This window comes from Pempheris klunzingeri, chromosome 20 (genome assembly GCF_042242105.1).
Source record: "Pempheris klunzingeri isolate RE-2024b chromosome 20, fPemKlu1.hap1, whole genome shotgun sequence".
NCBI classification, from domain to species: Eukaryota; Metazoa; Chordata; class Actinopteri; order Acropomatiformes; family Pempheridae; genus Pempheris; species Pempheris klunzingeri.
In genome coordinates, this window is record NC_092031.1 from 12,877,715 (window position 1) to 12,889,450 (window position 11,736).

General features: G+C 41.9%; 1 protein-coding gene across 1 annotated transcript; it reads left to right on the forward strand.

Moving 5' to 3' along the window:
• The first annotated feature begins 6,086 nt into the window (after positions 1-6,086).
• Positions 6,087-11,439, forward strand: metrn (meteorin, glial cell differentiation regulator). The gene is made up of 4 exons (XM_070852014.1): positions 6,087-6,193; positions 6,899-7,332; positions 8,828-8,887; positions 9,509-11,439. Exons 1-4 carry the CDS (start codon positions 6,087-6,089, stop codon positions 9,820-9,822), a joined length of 915 nt encoding a protein of 304 aa, XP_070708115.1. The 3' UTR covers positions 9,823-11,439.
• Positions 11,440-11,736: the final 297 nt, after the last annotated feature.

Sequence of the window (11,736 nt, forward strand, 5' to 3'; positions counted from 1 at the left end):
GGGGCTGCAGGAGTTGGGGTTGAGATCCTTTCAATTTCAGTATAATCTATCTAACAATGCAGCATCATTTTATAAAATGATTCTTTTATTTTGTTGAATGTTAAACATGGCGGAGAAGAAGTGTGATTTCATAAGTATTGGTAATTCTGTTTTGTTAAATGTCACAATGTTGATTTAAAACAATGAGTAATGCACAAATAACAAGTTTCTCTATCAACAGGGAAAACAGATTGGAAAATAAACAGCCCAAAAACCCTCAAATTCAAGAGTTATAAAGAACTTCTTGAATTTAGGCAACAAAGATAGAGAGGTCCATTTTAAGCACCTGCAGCCTCTTCCCTCCATTTTGCTAATGAAAAGTCTCCAGGGCACCCAGCTGTGGCCTCTGACCCCACACACCATAATTAGGTTATATTTGGAGCTGCTGAAAGCAACAAGCAAATTTGCCAATGAGTAGGGCCATAAAGAAGATTTAAACGAACATCTTCAAAGCATTTTTAAAACATGAATTTGTCACAAAGAATCACAAACGCAGATGACATCAGTGAACGGTATGGACCAAGTTCAATAAACTAAAACAAGCCCATGTGTGCACGTATGTCATCAGACAGAGACAGAAGGAGGAGAGAGCTGAGAAAGATTACAGCAGAAAATGTGTAAACTGAGACTTGATCCCAGCTGCCACAAACAAATCTCTCGTGATTTGTGTCATTCTGACTAAACCATGAGATAATTCCTCCAAATATAACAACACGTGGGCCGTATGTCAATGCGAAAGTCATGCAAGATCCCAACGGAGAAGATTAAAGCACACAAGGGCCGTATGAGAGTACTGTGACAGTGGAGCTAAGTGATCTATTACATGTTTAGAGAAGCATTAGAGAGCATTCTCAGGGTGTCTCTGCACGTTTCCAGCTGCGTTTGCTATCAACCTTCTCTGACACTGTTTATCTGGTATAGGGCCCTCTTGTATTCAGTTTCCCACTGGGCTTTACACTAACACACACACACACACACACACACACACAGTCACATAAACCGAGATGAGAGGCACAAAGAGAAATTTACTGTCATACAAACAAACACATACACAATCAGGATCTTGAGAAAGTGCAATGAGAGAGCAGGTGTCAGTTTTCACATACGGCTCCCATGGGGGCTGCGAGGGTAAATATCAGCACGAGTTTTTCCGAGCTTCTAGCGTTGGTTCTTCTCACAGCCTCTAGGCGCCATTCGACTGTGACCGCAGAGCAGGAGCCCCTCACCTGCATGGAGAGCTGGGAAAAAGCCAACTACGCTGCTCTCACTGACTCATCACAACACAAATCTCCAGTGTATGGTATGGGGGTTGTTCAAACAGCCTCTTCTCTACAGCTACATACACTATATGTAACTATTTAACAGGGAAGTGACTGAAAAATTGGATTTATTGTATAAAATATACCTGATTTTAATGGTCACAGCTTTGTGAACCATCTGTAATTGTAGATAAAATGAAAAAAAAGCTTAAGTGAGTGTGTATTTACTTGGATTTTCAAACAGAAATAATCCAAGTAGAGAATGTAATTTATTTTTACCCTGTTTTCAGCTTGAGAAGAAGCACTTGACCAGATGTGTGTGTTAAGGTATGTGTGTTCTGCATTTTTGATATTTAGGTTTTGCTTATTTAACCCTAAAATGAATTTTAAAAAAACATATGTGATTCCACAGCGATTTAGACATTATTTTCCATGATCTACCTCAAACTAACAAGGCAAAACGATAAGACGCAGCACGATCCTGTGGCAGGAAGGGCATATTTTCTGCCACCCTGAACATAGGCTGAGTATCCTGACAGGGTCTTAGATCTCATTACCAGCAGATAGATGACTCTGTGCAGGAAAACAAACAGCAGCGATGTCAGATCAACCGGATTAGCAGCGAGGTGCCATGGGAAGCTGCAGAAAAGTCTGGGAACGGGGACATCTCAACTTCTCAACTCAGACCGGGTCGTCCACCGGTGTTTTAGCTGGGACATATTAGAAAGCATGCAGCTGCTAAATTAAGCTTTCCAGAATAATATACAACCTGTAGACCCCATCAGCCTTCTCCCTGGTGCAGCACATCTCATGTAAAGGTTGTGTTCACTGCCTTTTATTTGATCCTGCTACATGAGCGGGTTTCTACATGTCAGCCATGTTGGGCCTTTGCTGTGTTACAAAGAAAAATGAGTCATTAATCTGTATTACATTCAATTGAAGATACATCATGTTTGAAAAGAGTGTCTTTGTGTCAGAGGCAGCGAGAACAGTGAGAGGAAAGGTGCACACAGTGTCAGTGTCCCATAAATGCCAGTAACACCACACTGTCACTACACCCTCCCTGTGTTTGCGTACACACACACACACACACACACACACACACACACACATAGAGGAATACAGTATACCATTTAAATACACACAGCACTGACACATGCATGCAAACTCTCGTACGCGCACGGCAGCACTGTTTGAAGACGCTCTCATTGGCAGGCCGGCGACAATGCAGTGAGCTAAAACTCGACGGGAATCTGGTTCAGTGGTCAGAGTACGAGGACAACCAGACAGTGTTTCAATACAGTCAAAGATGGCATTGTTCAGGATGCAGAATGGAAACAACCAAGTCTGACGGTTCACACACTCAGACTGGCCTTTAATGGTAACTTAGACTCTGTTTGATTGCAGCTCTGCACAAAGATGTATAGTTTGTGATTCAGTCTGATGTGCAGTGTAACACAAAGGACCTGTGACAACAACATGTTGATTTCAGGTGCATGAAGGATTCTAGTAATACCACATAAACTCAATGATTATTGTATGCTCGATACATAGATGAAATGGCTCTATTATAAATAAATCATAGAGAGGACAAACAATGTTTGGGACCAGTAACTTTGTAGACCAATAGTTATTATTGGATGTGGGATTTACATGAGTCTTGTAATTACATTGGTATCTTTTTATCTTTTTTAAACAACATTAAAAAATTGGAAAACTTCAGCATTTGTTGTTGGAGGCCAGATCTGGTCCATTAGCTTTGACTATTTGCCATCTCTGTCCTAAAGTCTCAGCTGGTTGCCTGGCAACTGGTCCCAACCAAGAAGTCCAGTACATAGCATGACGGAAAAAGACAATTTTTGCATGTTGGTAGATAGATAGATAGATTAGATAGATTAGCCTTTATTTATCCCACAGTGGGGAAATTCACAGTTCACACATACACACATACTGGATAAAAGTATAAAAATATATAGGAATATAAAAAAAATAATATAAAAGATATTAAAAAAAAGGAAAAATATAAATACACAGTATATACAAACAGTGTCATTTGCATGATGAATGAGAGAAAAGGCTATTGCACATGATTGAGTTATAAAAATATAAAAAAATATATAGAAAATATTGCACTTTTTTGTTTTTTCTTCATGTTGGTCTACTGGGAGCAGGCTTGGTTGTAAAGTCTGATGGTTCTTGTACAGATTAAACAAACAAGATATAACAAGATAACTTTTGAGCTTTAGAAGTGATGTTATATTTTGTTACCTTCAGACAGAGCCAGGCTAACTTTTTCGCCCCGTTTCAGGTCTTTATGCTGAACTAAGTGGCGGCTGGTTGTACATGAGGATGGTATTAATGTTTACTTTAGGTAAGAAAGTGAATAAATGTATTTCCAAAAATTCCTTTAAATATGAAGCCACAGCCCAGGAAACAATTACATGACCGCCTGGTTCAGTCCAAAAGGTAAAAACTAAATCTGTATTTCCTAGAATGTCAAACTATTAAACTAAATTAAGTGGGGTTTTTTTTCTGTCCTTCTCATACTCCATGTCTATTTTGGTGATGAAAACCCACAGTAACTTTCATGTTTCATACAATAAAACAATTGATAACCGCATCAAATGAGTTTTAGATCCTCATGCGCGTAGCAGTACATTATACAGGCACATGAAAGCATTGAATATGATCCTGGCTGGATAAGACTGTAGTTGAGGTTATACCAGGGTCACAGAGTGTGTATGTGTGTGTGTAAGCTATTGTTTTTAAAGGACGCGTGTATGAATACACACACACACACACTGATATGTTTGACAAAGTGTGTAAATCTGACGTATCTAAATACACTGTGCACACGTGGATGCTAGGACTTATTTGTGAAGTCCATAACTAAGTTTAGGCACTAATTCATTCATTTGTCTTTGACTGGGTCACCCCCCTGTCGCTCTGCTCTTTAAACTCTGCTGCTTTGAACTGCCCTGCAGAAGACAAAGCTCCGTCCTGCCGCAGACAATAAAGCAGCTGGATTTCTGCACATGTGCCTTTGTGCTGGTCTGAGCTCTTGTCATAACTCCATCAGAGCAGCCTAGACTTTCATCACGCATACACACACGCACGCAAAAACACGTACACCAAAAGTCACTGGCTCGGAGGGATGGATGTCAGTTTCAGCACAAAAGAATATTTGATTTGGTTATAAATACCACCACATGAAAGAGAAGCCCAGCAGGGAAGAGGGCAGAGGGCATGGCAACCAGAGGAGACAAAATCTTCATCATCATCACCATCATATATGGTGGCTCTGAAAATCAGGTTAGCATTATTGAACTGTGACCAATGCTTTATGTCTCCTCTGTTGCCTATTTCAGCGCTGCTCTAAAAATCAGATGACTCAGAATGAAGCCCACGTAAAATCAGCAACTGATCAAATCCATAAAAAGGGTTTTCATATGCAAGTTATGTGAATTCGGGATGTTAAAAAATGATTTTTTTCTGTGTTTAAGTTAACAAGTTAAAACCATGACTTAAACAGAAACTAGGTATGAAAGAATAGTTGTAGAATATTTTAAAAACCAAGATTTCTCTGCTATAAAACTCAGCATCATAAAGCATTATAATGGTGTGTTTAAAGGCACCCTCCACTCAAAATACTGAGTCACTTTGATATTTAAGCTTCACAAAAGTGAGAGTTTGATACTAGAAGAGGGAAAGTTTCTCTGTGCTCATTCTAAATCTCGGGTTTAACACGTGTGTGTGTGTGCACAAGGACAAGTTTGTGACATCACAACTTGTTTGGAAACAAATCCAGATGCAACTCAGACAATGCAGCTTAGATAGGTGTGCTGTGGAAACTTAAAGCCTCAGTGCACTCACACTGAGAACGGCCTGCATAGTGAAATAGGAGACACCTCGTGTCTAGTAGTTGAAATCATCACACTTGAAAAGAGTGATATTTGTATACTCATTAAATCTGGAGTTTTCATGGGAGGGAGGGGGTGTGTAGTTTTAATAATTTATAATTAGCTTATTAAATTCTATTGCCTAAAAGCCATTTTCGGGCACAAATTATTATTCAGTGCAGAGTAATTTTAGTCTTCTTTTAATCACAGTATTTTTAGTTTATTTTTTGAGTCTTAAAGTATATTGGAAGGGGGGTCTTTAAATAATAATGATAATAATAAACTTTATTTAATTGGAGCACTTTTCAAGTTACAAAGTGCTTCACACCAGGCAGCAAATTAAAACCAATTCATAAAGTCAAGTATTAAAATCATTCCATTTAACAATAAAATAAAGCAAATGTGAGTAAACGCAAAAGAAATTAAAAAAAATCAAAGGAACAGATAAACTGCAGGTCCCTGAAATTAAACCTCACTCACCAGTGAGTTTTAATTAGCCAATTAGTATTTTCTATGCAGACATGTCAAAGACAACAGTGGACTGAAGCTTGGTTTATTCGTGCACACAGTTACTGACTCTGCGGGTCACACGTCCCTCCCCCTCCGCTGTGTGAGTGGTTTAAAGTTTCTCTTCTCGGCCTCTGATTGGCCAGTGAAGTTTCTCTGAGGGGGATAACTTCAGAGCTCTGAGTGAGTCCACGCACTGCAGCCCGGAGAGGTTCAGGAGAGACTCAGCAGTGTCCTCTGATCTTACACATCAGGGTAAGAGGATACAGACTATGGAGGTGATCAGACATAGAAACAGATTGGTTTTATAGAGGGTTAGGACATCACCGCTTTGGAATAAGATTTTTTATTATCATTTTTGTTGCATCAGCCGCTGTTGAAGATGTCTGCTTTCGGGGTTTGGATTAACGCAATGTGGATTTTACTTTTTGCCATTTTTGACGTGACTTTTTCAAACTATTCTGAAGACCAGTGCAGCTGGAGAGGCAGGCAAGTATTTCCTATTTTATCTGTGTGTGAATGAATGAATGAATGAAAAGATTGTTCAAAATGCCGCTCGGAGACAATACAGGTGGCTCTTGGGTTTTTTTTTTTTTTTTTTTTAGAGCCATTGTCTGCTGGTAAAGAACAATGTTTGTTTGGATGCGACATGTCGAGACTTGCCATTAGGGCGCAATTAAAATGTTTCTAGTGCTCCGCTGCGATTGCGCCTGCGGGCTGTCTGCAGGAGGCATGGGGGGTCAAGACAGACAGGAGACCTGCGGATTAACCCTGAAACTTGGAGGAAAAACGTGCTGTGCATGCAGTTGTTGAAGGGTTGTGTCATTATAGATAAACATTGTGGAAATTGATATTAAATGCACAGGACTTGCAGTACTGTTAAATAAAGTTGGCTCCAAAGATTCAATGATTGGCCCCTGCTGCCAGTAGGCGGCGCCTTCTCTGGATATGGCATCATCTACTAAAGCTATTTGAATTCTGGATTTAAAAAAAATTAAAGATAAAGATTTCTTAAAAATTCAGTTTAAGTTGCTGTTTGCAGGGCTCACACTTAATGTATCCGTCCTGCAGTGAATCAGTGCAGCTGCTGCAGGAAAGCATCAATGTTGAGATAAGATCCAAACTCCTAAATGTAAAATTATGAGAGAAACCTTTATCTAACCATGTCTTCCTCCCTTTTCTCCCTCCTCACAGTGGCTTGTCCCAGCAGCAGGGCAGCGTGGAGCAGATCTCCCTCCACTGCTCTGAGGGCACGCTGGAATGGCTGTATCCCAAAGGAGCCCTGCGCCTCACCCTCTCACCCCGCCTGCCCTCTGTGGCGGTGGGGCCCGGCGGCAGCAGCTCGGGCCTCATCACGGCCTGCGTTAAGCCCTCGGAGCAGTTCCACGGAGCCCAGCTGTACCTGGAGAGAGATGGGGTTCTGGAGCTCCTGGTAGGGGACCGCCTGGAGTCCTCTCCCCCACCCAGGGTTCGCTGCTTCAGCCGCCTACCTGGGGAGAGGGTGGCCCTCTTCCTGCAAGCTACACCTCATCAGGACATCAGCAGGAGGATCGCCACCTTCCGCTATGAGCTGAGGGGGGACTGGACTGCTCGCCTGTCGCTGGACTCAAACCCCATCAGCAGTGAAGGTGAGTCAGTGAGGCACGAGTCAGCCATGTTGGTTTCAGTGTGGCTGCTTGAGGTCAGATGTGAGGACATCCAATGTTATTTCTACTTTGATTTTCATTTATAAATTAGTGAACAGAGGAAGTGCAGAAGAACAATCGGCCTGTTTTATCTCCATGCAACAAACACTCGAAACCTTGAAACAATAATCCGTGCGTCTGTTGCTATGGGAACACCTGAAAACTAAGAGTTTCTTCCTTGTTTCTTTTGTTACAAGAAAAGTTTTGAGAAACGCCAAACTGTGGTCAAAGTCCTTTTTTCCTCCTTTCTGAAAGGTTTGGGAAATGCAAGGTTTTAACCCACCAGCAATGATATTATACACCATGAAAACCTCCCTGCAGATGATTCATAATTCAGAACAGGCCTCTGTGGGCTGCCTGGACTTTCCACGGCCCATGCAGAGTGCAGAGAGGAGGAAGTGGCCAAACTTTCCCCAGAGGCGTGCTGGTTTGGAGTAGGAGAAGGGGGAGTCGTGGAGCGGGGAGGAGGGGGACAAAAGCACAGTATGTGGGGCTTTCTCCAGAGTCCAGAGCCCTTTGAATGGGTGCCGCATGAGTATTCTGGGATTACTGCCGTCGCCTAGGCGACAGGGAGGCCTCTGCCCAGCTGAGATGCTCTTCTCTTTTGTGGAGCTGCCTCTCTGTGGGGAGACTTGTCTGTAGGAGTATACGCCTCCCCCCCTCCACCCACATCTCTCTCTCCCACACACACACACACACTGATTAGGTTTTGAAGGGGGTTTGCTGTGGACTAGAGAGGAAGGAATCTCATTTATCAAGAGGTTTTTACTAAGGAGGAGAATGTGTGTGGGGTGGGCAAGGGGCCTCCAAAGAACCACAAGGAGAACTTTAAAAAATGCCAAGACTTTTTTTTTTTTTTCTATCCACAGTTCAGTCAGTGCAGGCAGACGGAGACGATTTGTAGCCATCTGCAAATCCTGCTTCACATTCTAGTAAAGTGCAATGCATCTTTATGGGATTTTATTGTTTTCAGTTTTTAAAAAGTCTCTTTTGCTCCCTGCAAAAATCTTTGAAGTCCCCCACCCCCCACCCCCTCTCCCTGGCCTCAGTCTGGCAGGCTTTGATGAGGTGTGACTGTAGACACCCTGAAAGGCTTTAGGGGGGAAGTTTCAATCGGCCTTTAAATTGTCTGGGGTGGAAGAGTCTCACACCTTAAAGCTCCACTGGTCCTCCTGTGCCAACTGTAAAAGTAGCAGCTGTCTGTTACAGCGCAGTGGTTGGTATCTCCTTTGTTGCTCATCTTTGCACAGAGTTTTAGGTCTGGATTTACATCTCACATTCCTGTGCATGTGATCTAGAAATGCGGCCTTTGATTTCCAGAGGCTCAGTATAAGTATTAGCATATAGGTGTTTTCTAGCAGTTTGGAGTGTTGTGTGAGGTCACCAACTGACTCTCCCTCTCTTCTCTTTCTTTTTCCTCCTCCTGTCGTCTCTCCAGATGCCTGCAGACCCTGCAACAACACTGAGATTTTGATGGCTGTTTGCACCAGTGACTTTGGTAAGTTATCTGAAATAACATAACATAAATAACATAAAAGCTCAGAAAACAAGAAATGAAATGTTATTGTCACTCTAAACCCCACCCCCAATTGAGCTGAGATTAACAAATTAAAGCAGACCGCCAAATGGTAACAAGTCCTGGCAGTAAGTCTGCAGAACATTATAATTTCTTGTCAGGATCTACAAATCGTTTGTGTCGAATCGCTTTAAAGTCAGAGCACCCCCAGGGCCGCCAAATCCTCTCCTCTCAAAAGTGCAAAGGTTAAAGGTGAAACAGCATCTTTCTGCACCCCCCTCCCCCATAGTGGACTAATCCCAACATCTCCTCCCTCGAGAAGGAGCAGTGGACTAATCTGCAGGCCTCTGATTGAGCTGTAATGGCACTGAGGAGAAATTCAGATGGCAACAAAAGTTAGACGGATTAGTGAACAACCTTGGGTGTTCGTACGGCTTTTACCATCAGTTAGTACCCAAAAAGAACCACACTTCTATGAAAATAGACTGTGCAAGATAACAAAAATGCAGTGAAACATTATAAATCAACAAAATGACACAAAATTAAGGTGATGCATTGTAAAACAATCATAGAAATTAACCTGAATGTCTTGTTTACCCACAGTTGTGCGAGGTAACATTCGATCAGTGGTGGAGGACGAGAACCTGCGAGCAGCGGTGATCAAGGTCAGCGCGACTCGGGTGTTTCGTCAGAAGTACGCCCTGTTCACCAGCAACAGTCGCCTGGCCAAGCGGGGTGAGATCAGGACTCTGCTGCAGTGTGGCGTCAAACCGGGGCCCGGCAGCTTTCTTTTCACTGGCCGGGTCCACTTTGGAGAGGCCTGGTTGGGCTGTGCTCCCCGCTACAAGGACTTCCAGCAGGCTTACACTATAGCCAAAGCAGCCCAGCAGATACCCTGTGAACTGCCTGTAGACTGAGGTCAAAGCTCTGCAGCAGCTTGTCTACCGCTCAGAGTCGAGGCCGTACTGAAAGCCAGGCCCAAACTCAGCCCTGTTCCATGTTTCGGAAGAAGCCACGTGTGCGACTGTTGGCCTGCGCAGCCATGGTGCCACCAACGGATATCGTCTTCCCAAAGGACTGAGGAGTGAAATGGACTTTTCCCAACTCCATTTCAGTGCAATATGCAGTCATTGGGTCAGAAAGAACCAGGCGATGTAGTGACATTGGGGACGTTGGCGAAATGAAGATTATAAGCATTTGGCATCGGACTATTTTTAGACACAGTGATGCTGTTATGCAGGTTCAGAGAAAATCAATTGAAATGCTTTCCATTCGGGATTAATTAAACTAAGTCATTAATTCAGGCTGTTGAGAGTCACTGCTTAGAAACTCAGGAAACTTTATTAAGAGTTCTATGGGAAGCTTACTGCCTATTAGTTGGTGTCCCAGTGATGATACACTTTTAGGCACCTTTTTGTTCAGAAAATGTCTGGCCGTGGGAAAGTGATGTTTTGCCGACTACCCCTGTTCTGGGGTCATCCTCAGTGTTACTGTTATGAAGGAGATTATTAGAAAAAAGTCCTCACAAAACGAAAATGTTGAAAAAAATATTTTGCACTGATACAGGAAAGGGAATGATCTGGAAAGTGTGATGCTGCAAGCACTGAAAACCAAATAAAAAGCAACTATATGTAGCATAGTGGAGCGACTGAGAATTTAATATATGTACAGATAATGTGTGCACATACAGAAGTAACACAAAGCTACGGCTACCTGAGCGGGTTTCACAGTTCAGACGAGTGCTGAAAGCACATTCACATTTTAGCCAATTCTGAGATTTTACTTCTGTGAGGAGATGCAGGCTTTTAGGAAACCTGTGTAAATAAGAAATTAAGGCATTATTTTGTAAAACAGCATATATTTCATTTCAGTAGCCATGCAATATTTTTTTTTTCAAAATTTAAATAATTGGACTGTATTTGACCTTTAACAGAGCATTATTTAAAAAAATATATATTGGGGTGGAATTGCAGCAGTGTTGCCAAAGCGGTTGTGAGTTTTGTTGTCGTCAAGTGGTTCAGTGCTCTCTGCTGATGTTTTCATGTACTATTACATGAAAGAAGACAACAAGAGGCCACTTCATGGTGTGAAGTAAAACAAGAGATTCACCTGTATATAATCAGCAATGTTCACAAAACCGACGACAACAGCCTTTCATAACCGAAGTCCAGTGATATAAAATCCTCTAACCAGCTTTTGGTGGAAAAACAAGCTATTACACTGGACAAGGCTAGCTCAAGAGAAACACAAAATATGCATTTAATGTGTAAAATTCTGTTCTGTAAAATGATTTCATGTCTAATGTGCACTATATCAACAAGGGGAGGGGTTCATACCAAATTACAGTGATGTGCTGAAGCGGTATGCCTTAAATGCGTACACAGCCATTTTGCTGTTTGTTATTTTTTATGTGAATCTATGTCAATATCTATGTGAATGTAAATATGTTAATAAGAATTTCTGGAAACAACAGCATGGAAAAAAAAGTCTGTGGAAAGAACAACATTGCGTCAGTATTGTGGATTATTTTTATGTTTGTCTGTGTTATTAAAATGTGCTGTAAGAAAACACTCTTGATGTTTTTGGACGTGTTTCTTTTCTTTTTTTTGAGCCTTTCTCACATATATATGTTCATTTTGATCTCATTCTTCGGTCATTTCACGGTCCACAAACATAATGCAGCCAGATCATTAATTTCTCAGCACTCTAACGCTCTCACCTAACACATCAATACAGTTCAACCTACATTTATAGTATCTGGGTCCAAAGGTTTCCAGCATGGTAAACCTTTCTCAGACATAAGTCACTTCAAGTACCCATGAATCAGACCC

Coding starts and splice junctions, on each gene's coding strand:
- metrn (XM_070852014.1), top strand. CDS start 6,087: ATGTCTGCTTTCGGGGTTTGGATTAACGCAATGTGGATTTTACTTTTT. Junction 6,194..6,898: donor CAGTGCAGCTGGAGAGGCAG/GCAAGTATTTCC, acceptor CCCTCCTCACAG/TGGCTTGTCCCAGCAGCAGG. Junction 8,888..9,508: donor TGTTTGCACCAGTGACTTTG/GTAAGTTATCTG, acceptor GTTTACCCACAG/TTGTGCGAGGTAACATTCGA.